Source organism: Periplaneta americana, chromosome 6 (genome assembly GCF_040183065.1).
Source record: "Periplaneta americana isolate PAMFEO1 chromosome 6, P.americana_PAMFEO1_priV1, whole genome shotgun sequence".
Classification (NCBI taxonomy): Eukaryota; Metazoa; Arthropoda; class Insecta; order Blattodea; family Blattidae; genus Periplaneta; species Periplaneta americana.
This window is the reverse complement of record NC_091122.1, coordinates 5,718,265-5,740,099: the sequence shown is the minus strand read 5'-3', so window position 1 is coordinate 5,740,099 and position 21,835 is coordinate 5,718,265. Positions and strand designations below refer to the sequence as shown.

General features: G+C 33.3%; 1 protein-coding gene across 4 annotated transcripts in view; it reads left to right on the top strand.

Annotated features, from left to right (window-relative positions):
* LOC138700916 (uncharacterized) overlaps nt 1-21,835 on the top strand; it is a 644,305-nt gene that overhangs the window by 273,014 nt on the left and 349,456 nt on the right. For all 4 annotated transcript variants that reach the window (XR_011332411.1, XM_069827336.1, XM_069827338.1 and 1 more), the window contains exon 2: nt 15,400-15,472. Coding sequence is in view for 3 of the 4 variants with exons in the window: in XM_069827336.1 (XP_069683437.1) it covers nt 15,400-15,472 (73 nt within the window). In the remaining variant the exon portion in view is untranslated. The remainder of the gene's footprint in view (nt 1-15,399; nt 15,473-21,835) is intronic.

Genomic DNA, 21,835 nt, shown 5'->3' with positions numbered 1-21,835 from the left:
CGATTCATCAGTACTTTCCATAGTTTGTTACAATCAACTCTGTCAAAAGCTTTTTCGTAGTCTATAAAGGCAAAATTTGTGGGAAGATTGAATTATAACATACACTCAATAATATTATCTGTGCACCCTTGTACAAGCTACGTACACGTCAGAAGGAGTTTAATTACAGCTTGACTCGTATTTCGTGAAACCCAGAACGTGTAGTAGTTCGGTTAATAGGGAGATTTCCATGTCCGTTCTTAATGATGATTAGTATTTAGTAGTATTTATTTATTTAACCTGGTAGAGATAAGGCCATCAGGCCTTCTCTGCCCCTCTACCAGGGGATTACAACTATAACATGAACAATAAAATTACAATTAATATTAAATTTACAATTACAATTACATTAAAAATTAAAGTACGACAAGAATACCTGATTAATGCAAGCTAGACATTTTATCATAGAAGTTAAGAACAAAGAATATTTTTGTATTTACTGAATTACAAATTAAACCTACAAAAAGAAAATTCTATAGCGATGAAATTACCGGATATTGAAATATTTTGTGATAGATTAAGAGAACTATTTACAAGAAACCATGTCTGAACGAGTCTCAATTACTGATCAAGTGCCTAGTAAGTTTGCGTTTGAATTGAATTTTATTTCGATAGTCCCTGATGCTAGCAGGTAACGAATTCCAGAGGGATTATGTGAGGGCGGCAATGAACCTCCGGGTTCCTTAAAAGCCAGTAAGTAAGTAAGTAAGTATTCTGGTAGTGCCATGGCACTGTCTCTAAAGCCGCCCCTATGAAAAGCCTTTTCGTAATCTATAAAGGCAAGATTGAATTATAGTGAGCACTCAATAATATTGTAATACTTGGGATGTACCCTTGTACAAGGTACGTACATGTCAGAAGGAGTTTAATTACAGCTTGACTCGTATTTCGTGAAACCCAGAACGTGTAGTAGTCTCGGTTAATAGGGAGATTTCCATGTCCGTTCTTAATGATGAGTAGTATTTAGTAGTATTTATTTATTTAACCTGGTAGAGATAAGGCCATCAGGCCTTCTCTGCCCCTCTACCAGGGGATTACAACTATAACATGAACAATAAGATTACAATTAATATTAAATTTACAATTACAATTACATTAAAAATTAAAGTACGACAAGAATACCTGATTAATGCAAGCTAGACATTTTATCATAGAAGTTAAGAACAAAGAATATTTTTGTATTTACTGAATTACAAATTAAACCTACAAAAAGAAAATTCTATAGCGATGAAATTACCGGATATTGAAATATTTTGTGATAGATTAAGAGAACTATTTACAAGAAACCATGTCTGAACGAGTCTCAATTACTGACCAAGTGCCTAGTAAGTTTGCGTTTGAATTGAATTTTATTTCGATAGTCCCTGATGCTAGCAGGTAACGAATTCCAGAGGGATTATGTGAGGGCGGCAATGAACCTCCGGGTTCCTTAAAAGCCAGTAAGTAAGTAAGTAAGTAAGTATTCTGGTAGTGCCATGGCACTGTCTCTAAAGCCGCCCCTATGAAAAGCCTTTTCGTAGCCTATAAAGGCAAGATTGAATTATAGTGAGCACTCAATAATATTGTAATACTTGGGATGTACCCTTGTACAAGGTACGTACACGTCAAAAGGAGTTCAATTACAGCTTGACTCGTATTTCGTGAAAGCCAGAACGTGTAGTAGTCTCGGTTAACAGGGAGATTTCCACGTCCGTTCTTAATGATGAGCTGCCCGCTCGTTGCAGAAACCTCATTACGAACTCGCGGAAAAATGAGGCAAGCAATGAGAAGACGCACGTCAAGCCTTCGCCTGGAAGTCTTCATTTGTTTTCTTAATTCCAAGTCTCGTTAACCGGAATCAATCATCCGAATTCCAGAACACGCCACCGCGGGATGCAGCCCCTGCCAGGGGAAACCTCGCCCTCGGCGTCTGTCTGGCACGAGAAAGTGGAATTCACGGAGTGAGGAAAATGAAGCAGAACCAGCAGCGGGAATACGGCGTGCCACGTAACTCTGACCCCGTATTTACACATAGTTTACGATAGGATAATAGGGCGAAAATGGAGCATTGGTTGAATGTCATGAGCTAGGGGGAAAAAAACTTTTTTTTTTTTTTAATTTACAATTCATTTTATATATCAATATGCCTGGTAAATTATTAAATAAGTATATAATAAATTTCAATCTTAAGACATATCAACTTGCAAATGTTTATTTGCTATGTAATAACAATATGAACGTTTTCGCCGTTTAGGGCATCTTCAGATATAACAAAAAACATATAATCTGGACCTATAACAGTAAATTATGCAAATGACAAAGAATAGAAAACAATATATGTAATACATAAGATTCATGAGCTATATGTAAATATGACATAATGCAGGATGAATATAGAGATAATCTTTGAATTTTAAAATTTGACTAGACGAATATTTTATACATATAGACACGTACTAGGATGTCAAATTAGAGTAGTCACCAATCGTCGAACAACATCCATTTCAAAAGCCAACGATCTCTCTAAATGAAACAATTACAAAATACACGAACATCAGCTACGCAAACTGTCTTGTAACTCACGACAATTCTCAGCTATGATTACTCTAAAATATTTTATTATCATCATTATAAATTTAAATTTTAACATCATTGACAAATTTTAACCATTGGATATTTAATTGTAACATGAGCTATATGTATAAAATATTCGTCTAGTCTAATTTTAAAATTCAAAGATTATCTCTATATTCATCCTGCATTATGTCATATTTACATATAGCTCAAGAATCTTATGTATTACATATATTGTTTTCTATTCTTTGTCATTTGCATAATTTACTGTTATAGGTCCAGATTATGTTTTTTGTTATATCTGAAGATGCCCTAAACGGCGAAAACGTTCATATTGTTATTACATAGCAAATAAACATTTGCAAATTGATATGTCTTAAGATTGAAATTTATTATATACTTATTTAATAAGGAAAAACACTTGCATGAAACCTACTTCATAATAGCTAGAGACAGGCAAAATGTTTATCAGGCTTGCCCATGACTGTTTACGTCTGTGAGCGGGCTTAAGGCTGGTTCACAATAAACCGGAAACGAGAATCGGAACGGAAACGAAAACGATAAAATTGTTAAAATGTGTACATTTAAATGTGAGCATTCACAATTAACGAAAAGCTTGCCGTAGCCCGGGATCGGGAACGGAGAGTTGACCAAGTTTCAACTTTGGCGTTCACGTTTCCGATCACAGCCCACTAGATTCATTCTAGTGTCCACACCTGTGGAGTAATGGCTAGCGCGTCTGGCCGCGAAACCAGGTGGCCCGGGTTCGATTCCCGGTCGGGGTAAGTTACCTGGTTGAGGTTTTTTCCGGGGTTTTTCCTTAACTCAATATGAGCAAATGCTGGGTAACTTTCGGTGTTGGACCCCGGACTCATTTCACCGGCATTATCACCTTCATCTCATTCAGACGCTAAATAACCTAAACTGTTGATAAAGCGTCGTAAAATAACCCACTTAACTTCATTCTATTGCCATCTAAAAGCTATTTTGTCGTCGTATATTTTGTAGCAAGAAGACCGTGATATAACCTATGCATTGTTTTGTTCTGTGCTGTGCATCATGGAGCAAGTTTTACTTACTTACTTACTTACTGGCTTTTAAGGAACCCGGAGGTTCATTGCCGCCCTGACATAAGCCCGTCATTGGTCCTTATCCTGAGCAAGATTACTCCAGTCTCTATCATCATATCCCACCTCCCTCAAATCCATTTTAATATTATCATCCCATCTACGTCTCGGCCTTCCCAAAGGTCTTTTTCCCTCCGGCCTCCCAACTAACACACTAGCAAGTTTTATTTGATGATATTCTAATATTGAGTGTTGAGGAAAATCCTCACGTTTACGATAAGCGGCGCGCCTCGTATAAAAATGAGAAAATGAAAGAGAATACGTGGCTTTCAACAGCTGCATCTTTGAACACCGATCGGAAGCGAATCATAATATTTTATTACTGTATTGGTTGTATTACACACTACATATTCATGCTTCAATTCAGTAACTACTGTTGTGTTCATTTTTGTTCTATTACAAATGTTTCTTCTCTAATTATTTTACGTTATGGTAGACTTAAAATAGGTTGTGATAATAAAGATGCATGGGCATATTTATATTACCGTACCTAATGAAATGTTTCAGTTGAAATTTCGAAGTTGGTTAACCTGTGTTATGTTGGCTGCCTTGTACTCATGAGAGAACGTCATTGGTCAATTATACACATTAGAATGCGTAATATCGACTTTACATATCGTTATTGACATACATATCGATATGCATAGTCGTCTATGTTCTCGGTTTATTGTGAATCAAAAATTGTCATATTCAGTCATATTCACGTCCTCTGCTTCTCGTTTTCAAACTGGTTCTCGTTCCCGGTTTATTGTGAACCAACCTTTACGCTTCGTATCGTTCACCCGCCTGCAACCTTCCCTCTCAAGCAGGCAGGCAGTGTGGTTGCACGTGACTCCCAAACAGTCCTAAGGGTGACCCGAAAGGACTGTTGGGTTCCGCCGACCTGCACCAGACTGTGCCGCTTTCAGACGCATGATAAATATCAACCAAGGCATTCAAACCTGACAAGAAGCCTATAGATATAGATATAAACTACTGAAAACTTAATTCGTTGTCTTCTGAAACGTACCGTTAATAAAGACAAAGAAAACTATATCTCGTCAACATAATATCCATTAAATGCCAACAGTTATTATAACTTACTTGCACTTTCCTTTTCATCGTAGCAATATAAATTTAATGCAAACCATTCAAACTTTCGGCTTCATAAATAAAATAAATCTGTCCCTCAGAAGTTAAATAGCAAATCAAAATTCTGAAGAACAAAAAACTTTTATACATTTTACAGGTATTCATGAGTCTTTTAACTGTTGATAAGGAAAAAGTTAAAATGAAATATTTTTCTATAATCCCTTCCCTTCCCTTCCCTTCCCTTCCCTTCCCTTCCCTTCCCTTCCCTTCCCTTCCCTTCCCTTCCCTTCCCTTCCCTTCCCTACCCTTCCCTTCCCTTCCCTTCCCTTCCCTTCCCTTCCCTTCCCTTCCCTTCCCTTCCCTTCCCTTCCCTTCCCTTCCCTTCCCTTCTCAACTAGTCACAAGTTACGAAATGTTACTATTTTGTTGAGTCAGATACACTTTGCGGGATTATGAAATGTACAATATTGTCTTATTACTTTATGAATTCTGTAGCGCAATAAATCGTAAAACTGGGTTTCTTAGAAACAAGAATTATCTGCCGTGTTGGACCATAAGATAAAGATTTTTTGAAGTGACTAAATAGCCAACGAACTTAGGTTTCAAACTAGTACTGTTTCATCTTAACCAGCGCAGACTGGCTTCCGTGAATGCAAGTCACTCTACCTTATAATACGAGCAAACAGGCAGGCTTTCTTGGATCCCGCCTGGACTGAACCTATAAAACCCGGGCTCAATGGGTCCAGTCTCAGAAGTTAACTTGCTTTGTAGCGTCACCGGAACCCAAGCCTGACGGCAAGCAGGTACGGGCGTGAGTCTTGTCTGATTTACCGGTCTTCAATAATTGCTTTATGTATGTATGTATGTATGTATGTATGTATGTATGTATGTATGTATGTATGTATGTATGTATGTATGTATGTATGTATGTTATGTATGTTATGTATGTGTGTATGTATGTGCGTGTGTGTGCGTGCGTGCTTATTTATTTATTTATTTATTTATTTATTTATTTATTTATTTATTTATTTATTTATTTATGTACACTGCAAGTGGACAAACATCCGGTGACAGTGGTAACTTATTTACACACAATAAAATAATTCACAATAATTACATTAATAATAATACATAAAATAACCTAATTAATAAATGAACGAGACGTAGATGGGAGGATAATATTAAAATGGATTTGAGGGAGCTGGGATATGATGATAGAGACTGGATTAATCTTGCTCAGAATAGGGACCAATGGCGGGCTTATGTGAGGGCGGCAATGAACCATCTCAAAGTGAGAGTCCAAGTTTCACAACCATAAAGAACAACCGGTAATATAACTGTTTTATAAATTCTAACTTTCAGATTTTTTAACAGCAGACTGGATGATAAAAGCTTCTCAACCGAATAATAATATAGGCATTTCCAATATTTATTCTGTGTTTAATTTCCTCCCGAGCATCATTTATATTTGTTACTGTTGCTCCAAGATTTTGAACTTCACCCCTTCGAAGGATAAATTTCCAATTTTTATATTTCCATTTCGTACAATATTCTCGTCACGAGACATAATCATATACTTTGTCTTTTCGGGATTTACTTCCAAACCTATCTCTTTACTTGCTTCAAGTAAAATTCCCGTGTTTTCCCTAAGCGTTCGTAGATTTTCTCCTAACATATTTACGTCATCGGCATAGACAAGCAGCTGATGTAACCCGTTCAATTCCAAACCCTCTCTGTTATCCTGGACTTTCCTAATGGCATATTCTAGAGCAAAGTTAAAAAGTAAAGGTGATAGTGCATCTCCTTGCTTTAGCCCACAGTGAATTGGAAACGCATCTGACAGAAACTGACCTATACGGACTCTGCTGTAAGTTTCACTGAGACACATTTTAATTAATCGAACTAGTTTCTTGGGAATACCAAATTCAATAAGGATATCATATAAAACTTCTCTCTTAACCGAGTCATATGCCTTTTTGAAATCTATGAATAACTGATGTACTGTACAATAATTTTTATAATATTAATAATAAATAATAGTAACATCACCTGCAGCCAGGAAGTCAAACCTCTGTAAAAAGAACTAAGGAAAAGACTAATGAAGTGCTTCGTGTGGAGTGTGACATTGTATGGGTCAGAAACATGGACTTTACGACAAAGTAAAGAGAAACGAATAGAAACATTTTGTAATGTGTATATAGAGATTAATGGAGCGTGTGAAATGGAAAATGGACGGACAGAATAAGAAATGAAGGTATGTTGGAAAGAGTGGGTGAAGAAAGAATGATGCTGAAACTGATCAGGAAGAGGAAAAGGAATTGGCTGGGTCACTGGCTGAGAAGAAACTGCCTACTGAAGGATGCACTGGAAGGAATGGTGAACGGGAGAAGAGTTCGGGGCAGAAGAAAATATCAGAAGATAGACGACATTAAGATATATGGATCATATGCAGAGTCAAAGAGGAAGGCAGGAAATAGGAAGGATTGGAGAATGCTGGGTTTGCAGTGAAAGACCTGCCCTTGGGCAGAACACTATGAATGATTGAATAAGTTAGATTATTATTATTATTATTATTACTATTTGTATTATTATTATTGTTATTATTATTACTATTTGTATTATTATTATTATTATTACTATTTGTATTATTATTATTATTACTATTTGTATTATTATTATTGTTATTATTACTATTTGTATTATTATTATTATTATTATTACTATTTGTATTATTATTATTGTTATTATTATTATTACTATTTGTATTATTATTATTATTACTATTTGTATTATTATTATTATTATTATTATTATTACTATTTGTATTATTATTATTATTACTATTTGTATTATTATTATTATTACTATTTGTATTATTATTATTATTATTATTATTATTATCATTATTACTATTTGTATTATTATTATTGTTATTATTATTACTATTTGTATTATTATTATTATTATTATTATTACTATTTGTATTATTATTATTATTATTATTATTATTATTATTATTATTATTATTTATTAATAATTCTGTTACTAGCTTTTGTCATCCAGTCTGCTGACAAAAAATCTGAAAGTTATAATTTACCGGTTGTTATGTATGGTTGTGAAACTTGGACTCTCACTTTGAGAGAGGAACATAGGTTAAGGGTGATTGAGGATAAGTTGCTTAGGAAAATATTTCGGGCTAAAAGGGATGAAGTTACAGGAGAATGGAGAAAGTTACACAACGCAGAACTGCACGCATTGTATTCTTCACTTGACATAATTAGGAACATTAAATCCAGACGTTTGAGATGGGCAGGGCATGTAGCACGTATGGACGAATCCAGAAATGCATATGGAGTGTTAGTTGGGAGGCCAGAGGGAAAAAGACCTTTGGGGAGGCCGAGACGTAGATGGGAAGATAATATTAGAATGGATTTGAGGGAGGTGGGATATGATGATAGAGACTGGATTAATCTTGCTCAGGATAGTGACCAATGGCGGGCTTATGTGAGGGCGGCAATGAACCTCCGGGTTCCTTAAAAGCCAGTAAGTAAGTAAGTAAGTAAGTAAGTAAGTAAGTAAGTAAGTAAGTAATTGTGTTATAGATACAGTACAAGACAGTAGGTTTAGCATTTCTTTGAAATTGATTTTCTTGTTTCTTTCCGGAGTTGGATGGCTGGACGCTTTTACTTGGCAATCCCGCATTCTGCTACGTCACTGTTTTAAAGCATTACCCTCCATTATTATGTGTGTAACGAATTGTCTTCAATTAAATTAAAATCTCTTTGGCTGAGTTTCTCTTTGCCTCTCGGAAGTCTGAATAAAGCGGACGATGTGAATAGAGGAAAGCTCCAGCTAACCAGATTAAATAACGCTGACAAGAATTCTTTTAACTTTCCTCCTTGTACAAGCGATCTTCTATATCTCATCATCATCATCATCATCATCATCATCATCATCGTTTTTAAGAACTGCATGTTTTTGTCGACTTCAATAATTCATTGTGTACTAGATCCCACCTCCATCTCTCTTATTTCTGTTTTATAGGGTTGGAAATTTGTCACTTTTTTTCTCTGCAAGTCACTAACCTATCTCTGATTATAATTTTATACAACTGGAGTTTTCTGAGTATTCTTTTGTTTCTTTTCTGATATACTGTATTTACAGTCTCACTAATAAAAACTCTTGTACAGACGTTTAACTGTCTTATACTTATGCATGATCAGATATTTTGTATTCGACAGATATTGGAGAGAAAATGGGAGTATAAGGGTACAATACATCAGTTAATCACAGATTTCAAAAAGGCATATGACTCGCTTAGGAGAGAAGTATTATATGATATTCTTATTTATTTTGATATTCCCAACAAACTACTTCGATTAATTAAAATGTGTATCAGTGAAACATACAGCAAGGAGATGCACTGGCTTTTTGGTGGGATGTGTAGAATTTCCATGTCTGTGTTGATGTCTCTGTAGGAGTGGTTAGGCATTTGTGATGTGTTCTGCATATGCGGAAATGTTTTGTAATTTTGTTATGGCTGTGATATGTTATTTGTAACATGGAAATTCTACACATCCAACCAAAAAGCCAGAAACTAAACACACTAGAACAATACGAAATAAACAGACACACAAAAAAACACATCCAAATGAAATTTTCAACACACAACTCAATTTCAGAACACACACACACTCTTTGACTCCACATTACACTACACAAACACACCCCCACAGGAAACAAAACAAAAGGCACCAAGACCAGCAACAATCAGTTCTGATGATGGCCAATAGCAGGCTGAAACATGTTAACAAGGTAATATGAAATTTAACACAAGAAAGGCGAATAATACGTTTTCCGAAGTGATATAGCTTTAAAAGTTGTGTAATCAAGATGTATAAATTTGTATCATTATATCTGCTTCTTTCTGTAATTGTTATTTTCGGATATTTCCAATGACGTCAATATAAATCTGCTACTGAGGGGCTGCATATCTATTTGGTAGATAAGCCTACTGTTTTCTCTGAAAATCTTCCGTCTGGATTGTATTATGAGACATTTAATACACATACTCGAAGGAGTCTAACATTTATTCCTGGTTTAACATTTAAGCAGATTTTAGCACGAATTTGTCATCAACGTATTACAAAGGCGAATTTTATTCTTTCACACATACACACATGTAGATGATCATCACCTCTGCCTCGGCATGGGGAACTATTAATAATGGAATTCCTCAAGGATCAATATTAGGTCCCCTACTTTTTCTAGTGTTCATAAATGATCTTGTCCCCACTAATAAAAGATGTAGATCATCCCATATTATTTGCAGATGACACAAGTATAGTAATTACAGCCAATAACTCCAACACATTCCAATCTTCAACAGAGGAAATTCTCTTCAAAATATGTAACTGGTTCTCAGTCAATAAATTAGTATCAAATTCTAACAAAACTAACATATGCAAATCTAGTCTTTCAGGTAAAGCTCCCTGTAAAGCAGATTTGAATAATTACAAGGGAAAAATTGTTCCGGGGCCGGGTATCGATCCCGGGACCTGTGGTTGAACGTACCAGCGCTCTACCACTGAGCTACCTGGCAACTCCACCCGACACCGTCTCAACTTTTCCCTTTATATCCACACAACTCGCGTGGGCTGACGAAACGCCAGAGACCCACATCGAGTGCACACAATCTCTGTGTGACTTGAAATTGTGGTTTTCTGTTAACGTACACAGTAACGTATATATTATGCAAATCTAGTCTTTCAGGTAAAGCTCCCTGTAAAGCAGATTTGAATAATTACAAGGGAAAAATTGTTCCGGGGCCGTGTATCGATCCCGGGACCTCTGGTTGAACGTACCAGCGCTCTACCACTGAGCTACCCGGGAACTCCACCCGACACCGTCTCAACTTTTCCCTTTATATCCACACAACTCGCGTGGGCTGACGAAATGCCAGAGACCCACAACGAGTGCACACAATCTCTGTGTGACTTGAAATTGTGGTTTTCTGTTAACGTACACAGTAACGTATATATTATGCAAATCTAGTCTTTCAGGTGAAGCTCCCTGTAAAGCAGATTTGAATAATAATTTATTATTCAAAACTAACATAATTGAATTTAATCCTGTCCAAATTCAACCTCGCAAATTTCTAGCGCAATAATTAACAATAGATCCCTAGTAGAAACAACACTAAATTCAGCATGTTTCGCTATTAGATCTATGCAAAAGATAAAAAATATCAATACCTTAAAAACAATATACTTTGCATAATTTCACTCGTTAATAAGTTTTGGAATAATAATCTGGGGAAATTCCAGAGATAGTAACAGTATATTCCTATTACAAAAAAAGAGCAATTAGAATAATAGTAACTGCCAAATCTAGGGAATCTTGTAGGACTATTTTCAAAACACTACAAATAATGCCCATGGCTTGTCAGTATATTTTTTCATTAATAATCTTCCTCGTATGTAATCGTGAAAACTTTGTAACTAATTCAACAGTTCATAGCATAAATACACGTCAAAAAAATGACTTTCATACTCCATCGGCAAGTCTATCGTGCTATCAAAAAGGAGTGCGTTATATGGCAGTAAAAATTTTTAATAGCCTCCCTATCGATATAAAAATGAAACTCAAAATATAAAATTATTTAGGGCCAAATTAAAGAAGTACCTAATTTCTCACGCCTTCTATCCTGTAGGTAAATTCATGACATTCAATAACACTTCATGAAAGTGATACTAAAACTTTGTGTTGTACTAGTAAACTATATTGTAAATGTCGTCTGTATATATTTCATCTAGACTGTGACTATAAATTAAGACTTTATAATAGTATTAAGTTTTTTGACTTGTTCCATATTCTAGCTGTGAAGCAATGTATGAATACCATGAAATGTTAATAAATACAATACAATACAATACCTTTAGAGACCAGACTTATACGTTTAAGTTAATTCAGACAGTACTTTGGCCAGCCCTGGCAGGGTTCATCTATCTTTGTTTGCTTCCGGCACTGGAACGTGGTGCTGAAATTTACACGGGCTGTTCTCACGCAGGAATGAGACAAATCCATTTTCCTCCTCTGAAGAGGGTCTCCTGTCCAGTAAACGCTGCAGAGTGGAATAGTTCTGCATTTTGTATGAGGGCACGTCCGTATGCAATCTGACTCTTCATTGTAACTAGTTGGCGACAAGATTTTCCTGAAAGTTTCCTTACGGATAGCAACAATTCTTCATTTGTTTGTTCCCTAGGTGATTAAGATTGTTCTGTATTTTTCTTTTGTTTTTTATTTAATAAAATTGCCCTGTGTTATTTATTATACTGTTATTTTTTGTCTGTTTCTTTGTGACTATCATTTTTCATTCATTCATTTATATAGCTATTAATTAACTTATTTATTTATTCATTCATTCATTAAGTCATTAATAGATTGATTGATTCATTCATTACTCATATTCATTCATTTGTTTATATTCATTCAGGTGCTAATTTATTTAGTTATTTATTTATTTACTTATTATTTCATTTATTCATGTAATCATTCATTTATTATTAGTTATTTATTTTTATTTATTTCTGCACATATTTATTTATTTATTCATTCGTTTATTTAATCTTTCATACAATTGTTTATTCATTCCTCTATTTATTTATTTAATTATTTGTTTATCTATTTATTCAGTTTTATGTTCATTTATTCATTTATTCATGTAACCATTCGTTTATATTCATTGGTTCAGTTACTCGTACTAATTTATTTAGATGTTTATTTATTTTTTCTTCTATTTATTAATTCATTTATTTATTTATTCATATATTTATTTAGTTATTTAGTTACATATTTATTTAATTTCATATTGATTTATTCATTTATTCATGTAATGATTCATTCATTATTAGTTATTTATTTTTTTATTTATTTATATGCATATTTATTTAGTTATTTTTTATTGATTGATTTATTTATTTAATCTTTCATACATTTATTTATTCATTCCTCTACTTATTTCTTTATTTGTTCATCTATTTATTTAGTTTTACATTGATTTATTCATTTATTCCTGTAATCATTCATTCATTCATTATTAGTTATTTATTTTTATTTATTTATATGCATATTTATTTAGTTATTTTTTATTGATTGATTGATTGATTTATTTAATCTTTCATACATTTATTTATTTATTTAATCTTTCATACATTTATTTATTTAATCTTTCATACATTTATTTATTTATTTAATCTTTCATACATTTATTGATTTATTTATTTAATCTTTCATACATTTATTTATTTATTTAATCTTTCATACATTTATTTATTTATTTAATCTTTCATACATTTATTTATTTAATCTTTCATACATTTATTTATTTATTTAATCTTTCAGTTATTTATTTATTTATTTATTTAATCTTTCATACATTTATTTATTTATTTAATCTTTCATACATTCATTTATTTATTTATTTAATCTTTCATACATTTATTTATTTATTTATTTAATCTTTCATACATTTATTTATTTATTTATTTAATCTTTCATACATTTATTTATTTATTTATTTATTTAATCTTTCATACATTTATTTATTTATTTATTTAATCTTTCATACATTTATTTATTTATTTATTTATTTATTTATTCTTTCATACACTTATTTATTCACTCCTCTACTTATTTATTTATTTGTTCATCTATTTATTTATTTTTATATTGATTTATTCATTTATTCATGTAACCATTCGTTTATATTCATTCGTTTAGTTACTAATTTATTTAGTCGTTTATTTGTTTATTCTTCTATTAATTAATTAATTTATTTATTTATTTATTCATCTATTTATTTACCTATTTATTTAATTGCATATTGATTTATTTATTTATTCATGTAATCATTCATTCATTATTAGTTATTTATTTTTATTTATTTATATGCATACTTATTTATTCATTTATTTAATCTTTAATACATTTATTTATTTAATCTTTCGTACATTTATTTATTCATTCTCTATGTACTTATTTATTTGTTCATCTGCAGTTGTACATTAATTAATACCTGATATTAGAACAGCGCATGCAGGTCTGTTGCTAGGTAACCGGCTAGAAACTCAGCAATACATACGTAGCCTGGAATAATAAAAATTATAAACTGCGAGAAGTAAGTTAATATTATTATTATTATTATTATTATTATTATTATTATTATTATTATTATTATTACTAGCCGTACCCGTGCGCTCCGCTGCACCTGTTAGAAATAAATATAAAGTAATTACATAATTAAAATAGGACGTTTGATCCAGGGAACATTCGTGTTTGATAGAAGGATAAATCGTTTAATATGTTACTTAATTTAAATTGTATTAAAATAATTAAAATGCGATCATTTTGGTCCAGAGACACTCATTTGGTGCAATGACAATTCCTTTAACATGTTTCTTAATTTTTATTACATGCAACCATAGTTTAATGAAGATTGACATCGTTTAGTTTTAATGTGTATACTTTATATTACTTGCTATATGTTTCAGAAGTTACTGTAATAACATTGTAGAATTATGTCCATCTAGAGAAACTACACTTTCCAATGGTGAAATAATAATTAAAAATTAATTAGCTTCCGATATTACTTCATACAAACACAGAAATATTCTCTTAGGCTATGTTTAATAGCTTTCGAGTGTTCTTGTCCAAGGCCCCTTATAGACGAAGTCATTTGTTTTTATTTCAGTACAGCGCCTTAGATGGCGTTGTTATTGTAATGTTAAAACTAATTTATCTCATTAAATATCAGTCCTATCAAAATTTTGTATAGAATAAAACTTATCGAAAATTATTTTTAAAGAAACTTTTGTTATGTACAATTTTTCATGAAAATCAATAATAAGCGACATATTTCGATTTATTTAATTCAGGCCCCCTTATAACCCCCCTTTTAAATAAAGTATTTTGAATGCCATATAGCCTAAAATCTAAGTTACAACGAACTTAATTTATATTCCAATTTTCATATAAATCGGTTCAGCCATTATCGCGTGAAAAGGTAACAAACATCCAGACAGACAGACATACAAACAAAAATTTCAAAAAAGCGACTTTCGGTTTCAGGATGGTTAATTATACATGTTAACACCAATTATTTTTGGAAAATCGAAAATTACCAGAAAAAGTTTGGCTACAGATTTATTATTAGTATAGATATTGATTTATTCATTTATTCATGTATTCATTCATTCATTCATTATTATCTGTTTGTTTCTTTATTTATTTATTCATTAATTGATTCATTCGTTTATTGATATATTCATTTATTCATATAGTCATTCATCAATTTATTCCCATTGTTTTCACTTCCTTGCTGTGTTTTTGTATTTCTTTTCATCGGCTCTACCATGATGCCAATTCCAGCCGTACATATTGTATCTTGTAGTTTCTACTCATTCCCTAAGTTGTCGATATCCGTCAGATAATATTTATTCTCCAAGATACTGAGAATTCTGATTGTGTAACCAGATTACGGGCTTCTCATTGCTTTGCTGTGATGTCAGTCGTGTTCACTGCTTTATGACGCATCTTGTCATTGTTTCAGCTGCTTCCTGCGTGTGGGGCGAGGGTTCGTGCCGCGGCCGGGGACGTCCGCCCAAGATCGGCGACATACCACGGTGAGTAGGCCTACTTGCTTGTCTTACTCTTAGTTGGTCTAGTGGTTGCCAGAGAGGTTTCTCTGTGCATTTTTCTTTACTATGCCTTTGTTCTTGAACCGTTGTTTAATCATCATTAAGGAACAAACTTCGATTAGCTTCTGTAGGCAATAACATTATGAAATAATAATTCAGTAGCTCCCGTTGCCTTCATTTAATATAAATTAAGATTTTCTGACAAATCTGTCACTTATGACTTAGGGTTTCTGCCACGCAAAGATGATTGTTAGGTGATTATAAATTTGACGTGGGTGAGAAACTGTAACATTTGGAAGGTACACTAAAGACTGCGTTGAGTTCCCTGCAAGTGCTAAGTTTACGTCACTGGAATGTGAAGATTATCTTCACCTTCTGTCAAAAATAAAGGAGTTTTAACTAATTTATTTTTTAACATGTCTGTACTTATCGCATCCGTAAACTTCTGCGGTGTTGCAGCAGAGAAATCTAAAAATTAAAAATTCACAGCTTTTTTTCTAAACTAGTGTTCTCATGATCAGTGGCGTATCTTAACCCTTAAATTGACAAAGTATCCTATAGGATACAATAGATTAATAGGCTAATAGAACAAAAAAAAACTGGCAGGAAAATTAAGTTTAACAAAAATTTCACAATACTATAATGTTGTACAACATATAAAATATGGACATTGCGATAGGTGTTTTCTTTACGGTCCGACACGATTTAATAAAATAGTGTGAGAACTGAAGTTTCGCCAATTTAAGGGTTAGAAGGAAATGTGTTTTATATCTGAAACGCTTCATTTTCAGACTTGTGTTTACCTACTTACCTACAAATGGCTTTTAAGGAACCCGGAGATTCATTGCCGCCCTCACATAAGCCCAGCATCGGTCCTTTTCCTGAGCAAGATTAATCCAGTCCCTACCATCATATCCCACCTCCTTAAATCTATTTTATTTTATCCTCCAATCTACGTCTCGGCCTCCCCAAAGATCTTTTTCGCTACGGCCTCCCAACTAACACTCTATATGCATTTATGGATTCACCCGTACATGCTACATGCTCTTCCCATCTCAAACGTCTGTATTTAATGTTCCTAATTATGTCAGGTGAAGAATACAATGCGTGCAGTTCTGCGTTGTGTAACTTTCTCCATTCTTCTGTAACTTCATCCCTCTTAGCCCCAAATATTTTCCTAAGCACCTTATTCTCAAACACCCTAAACCTCTGTTGTCCACACCTGTAGAGTAACGGTTAGCGCGCCTGACCGCAAAACCAGGTGTCCCGGGTTGGATTCCCTATTGGGGAAAGTTACCTGGTTGAGGTTTTTTCCGGGGTTTTCCCTCAACCCAAAATGAGCAAATGGCTAACTTTCGGTGTTGGACCCCGGACTCATTTCTCCGGCATTATCACCTTCATCTTATTCAGACGCTAAATAACCTAAGATGTTGATAAAACGTCGTAAAATAACCTACTAAAATAAAAAATAAACCTCTGTTATTCTCTCAAAGTGAGAGTCCAAGTTTCACAACCATAGAGAACAACTTTGTTTTTTTTTTTTTTTTTGAAGCAGACTGGATGACAAAAGCTTCTCAACCGAATAATAGCAGACATTTCTCGTATTTATTTTGCTCTTAATTTCCACTCGAATTCCATTTGTATTGATCACTGTTGCTCCGAGATATTTCAATTTTTCCACCTCTTGAAAGAATACATTTTCAAATTTTATATTTCTTTATCGTGCTGACCTATGTTTACTGGAACTAATTCTCTTGTATTAGTCTGTACCCTTTAAATTATAGACCATCACTTTTGAAACACCCTGTATTAACTCAGAATGACAACCACCAGAAGCTAACTTCACTAGCAGCCGAGGAATTAACAATATCATTGAACGCGAACACATAGGTGGGCGGAATAGAAAATGATGAACTTCTTTCTCTGAGCGTTATACGGGCTTCGATGAAGCGGTCGTTCAGGAACAAAGCCCTGTAACTCCAGAGTTGTGTGCCTGCATTTAATTTTCTATCCGGAAATGACAGGTGATTTATGAAAGGTGTGGATTCACGCAGGGCCAAAGATCAATATTCTGTGCATTCCAGCCTATACGTTCAATGGAAAGAACAAAACCAGACCATGCCCCGAAATACCTCAATATATTCCATTCTGTGACGCACAAGGGCCTGGTTTTGGACTCCAGTTTGTATTTTTGACGTGCGTGTAAGACATTTTTAGATGGTGACGTAATATAGCGCGAAAGATTTTCCAATGTATATGAAGTGTATAAAGAAATCTTTGTGATGCTGGGAAAAGTAGATTTCTAGGCATCATGCAATATATCTTCAGCATGTTCAAAGCTAGTTTCTCGGGTTTTAAATATCCTATCTGTTTGTACAGTCTCCCGCCGTGGCGTCGTGGTCTAAGGCAGTGCTGTCAAAGCAAGCGCATTTTTCAGACCTTGACGCAGCAAGCGCTAAGTATGGAAAGAGGAAGGGTTGTGTGTATGAATAAGCAACCTGTTGGATTAAGAAAACAGTGGTGCACAAACTTCAAACGGAACATGAAATTTTATGTCGTTATTTTTATATGGCTTCTTTCTGTTTAATATTATCTATTTTGTCTGTAAGACAAAGGTACTAACACTGATTTTTTAATATTGCACTTGTGTTTGAAATCTTAATAACATCATAGAGAGTTAAGAAGGAATATTCACTTAAATTCCATAGTAGTATAATATTATACTGTATTAAGTGGATGAAACACATCATTCATAAAGAAAGTGATATTCCAAAGAAAGAGATTGAGTATGACATGATAAGTTGGAATTTATATTGATGGTATCTTTAGCCTTACAAAAGTAATCAATAAACTAATAAAAACAATATTACAGTACAAAGCAAAGTTACGTAGGTACTGTATCTGATTTAAGCGTAACTAATATTACATAACAAAACTCTTATCGCATTATGCTTTTAAGGTGATATTTGTGAGCAACTTCCTATCATCAGAATATTAAATTATTTTCTCGAAATCTGCTGAAGCTATAGAGCTGACATTTTTACAACACATGGGCACGTATCTTTTGCTTATGATGTAACAGTAGTTGCTTTGTTAATTCATTTCCTTACAAACAATTTCCATGCGAATATTTTCAAAATTTTCAATACACAATCTTCAGTAATACGTATATACGGTATATTAGATTTACGAAAACATTCTGTAAGGCTACTAAATAAATAGGTCTATACCTGAAAATTTCACTTTTCTGTACGAAAAGTTGAGAAAATATTTCTTTTGAATAAAAAGATCAAACTTGTGAAAAATGAGCATTAAAATTAAAACTTACATTCTTATAATGCACTTATACTTCTCAGGCGAATCTAAAAATTAACATGGATACAGTTTTAATAAGTTCTGTTCCCTTTATCTATTGAATCAGTGCTGGCCATCCCTGAATATAGCTCGACCAAGCGGCATATACCACCTCTTTCGTCTGTCTCTTTCCTTTCCGCTGTAAAGCGCTCAGGCTCTCCTGGGCTCTAAAGCGCGCGCTTGCTCCTTTGGGCATCAATTGACATGCCTGGTCTAAGGCATCCTGCTTAGGACTCGCGTTACGGAATGCGCGCTGGTTCGCTTCCTCATGGGGGAAGAAATTTTCTCATGAAACTTCGGCCAGTGTATGGGACCGGTGCCCACCCAGCATCGTGTTGCACTTGGGGAGCTACGATAGGTAGCGAAATCCGGTTGCGAATCCCAGCCATAACGGCTGGGGGGATCATAGAGCTAACCACACGATACCTCCATTCTGGTTGGATGATCGTCCACCTCTTCTTCGGCATGTGGCCGTGAGATCAGCAGCCGGCTGGTCGGTCTACGCCCTTCACGGTCTGTAGCGCCACCGATTATCTGTTTGTACAGCTCTCAAAAGTAAAAGTTACCGCTCTCTAGAAGCTAAATTCCCTTCGGGTATCTTACCTACAATTCGGAGACAGGCGATGTTCAATGTTGTTGAACCACGTGGCCTGATATCTACAGTTATCGTTGAAGTGTTCTGCATGTCACTGTTGTAGAGTAGTGGTAGCGTTCCGGGTTTGTACGTTCCAACTCAACGTAGTGATTTTTTTTTTTTTTTTTTTTTCGTTTTCAAGAGAGAAAAAATATAATTGCTCTTATTTCTTTTACGACTGTTTTAGTAATTATCATCAGGTTCATGAATGTATTATGCCAGGACTATATCATTATTCATTATGATATTATGGCTGAAAATGGAAAGAAAGAAATAATTTATTCTCAACAAAAATATATTTCGTGGCATAAACAAAACTAACTTACTGACGTCTGCCTTAGAAAATTCAAGCAATTAAAAGTTAAAAAAAAAAAAAAACAAAAAAAAAACAAAAAGCCACGATTCAATATTTAGTCCATCTTCCTTCCATCTCGATCACGTCTTGCAGTCGACTGGGCATGAAATCGACTAGTCTTTTCAAATAGCGACTCTTCTCAGCCACGGCATCCCAGGCATCCTGGACGAGCATTCACAAATCATCAGGATGTCTTGAAGGGGATGGGGCCAGTTTTTCCGCAGATGCTTTTCTACTTGTGCCCCCGTAGCTCAGTCGGAAGAACGTCGGAATTTAGATGTCACCGTCTACAGGTTCAAATCCTCGAGACTCCTTTTCATTTTATTTTGTTTCAGGATAGTATAATGTAATAACATAAGAAGAAAAAACTAACACTAGTATTGTGCAGCTGTATTGTTCCAAACCTAACAAATTTATATTATTTATATAGCTAAAGAACGATAACAATGATCACTTGAATATTATTTATATAGCTAAAGAACGATAACAATGATCACTTGAATATTATTTATATAGCTAAAGAACGATAACAATGATCACTTGAATATTATTTATATCGCTAAAGAACGATAACAATGATCACTTGAATATTATTTATATAGCTAAAGAACGATAACAATGATCACTTGAATATTATTTATATAGCTAAAGAACGATAACAATGATCACTTGAATATTATTTATATAGCTAAAGAACGATAACAATGATCACTTGAATATTATTTATATAGCTAAAGAACGATAACAATGATCACTTGAATATTATTTATATCGCTAAAGAACGATAACAATGATCGCTTGAATATTATTTATATAGCTAAAGAACGATAACAATGATCACTTGAATATTATTTATATAGCTAAAGAACGATAACAATGATCACTTGAATATTATTTATATCGCTAAAGAACGATAACAATGATCGCTTGAATATTATTTATATAGCTAAAGAACGATAACAATGATCACTTGAATATTATTTATATAGCTAAAGAACGATAACAATGATCACTTGAATATTATTTATATCGCTAAAGAACGATAACAATGATCGCTTGAATATTATTTATATAGCTAAAGAACGATAACAATGATCACTTGAATATTATTTATATAGCTAAAGAACGATAACAATGATCGCTTGAATATTATTTATATAGCTAAAGAACGATAACAATGATCACTTGAATATTATTTATATAGCTAAAGAACGATAACAATGATCGCTTGAATATTATTTATATCGCTAAAGAACGATAACAATGATCGCTTGAATATTATTTATATAGCTAAAGAACGATAACAATGATCACTTGAATATTATTTATATAGCTAAAGAACGATAACAATGATCACTTGAATATTATTTATATCGCTAAAGAACGATAACAATGATCGCTTGAATATTATTTATATAGCTAAAGAACGATAACAATGATCACTTGAATATTATTTATATCGCTAAAGAACGATAACAATGATCGCTTGAATATTATTTATATAGCTAAAGAACGATAACAATGATCGCTTGAATATTATTTATATCGCCAAAGAACGTAACAAAATAAAATGGTAACTTGAACAAGGGTCGATGTGTAATATGACTTTGAATAACATACAATCCTATACTTTGCTTAGTGTACAAAATATATTGATGGAATAACGATCCGGTAGTAAATTTATGAGCGGAATTACGATTTAAAATTTTTGTTCCTCCTGCTCAATTACCAGATTGTAACATAGACCGTTATTCGGCCCAACGGTTAATTTATTTATAATAATAATAATAATAATAATAATAATAATAATAATAATAATAATAATAATAATAATAATGATTTATTTAACCTGGCAGAGTTAAGGCCATACGGCCTTCTCTAACACTCAACCATGACAGTTAATTAGTAGGGGGCAGTATTGTATTGTATTATATTGTATTGTATTGTATTTATTAACATTCCATGGTATTCATACATTGCTTCACAACTAGAATATGGAACAAGT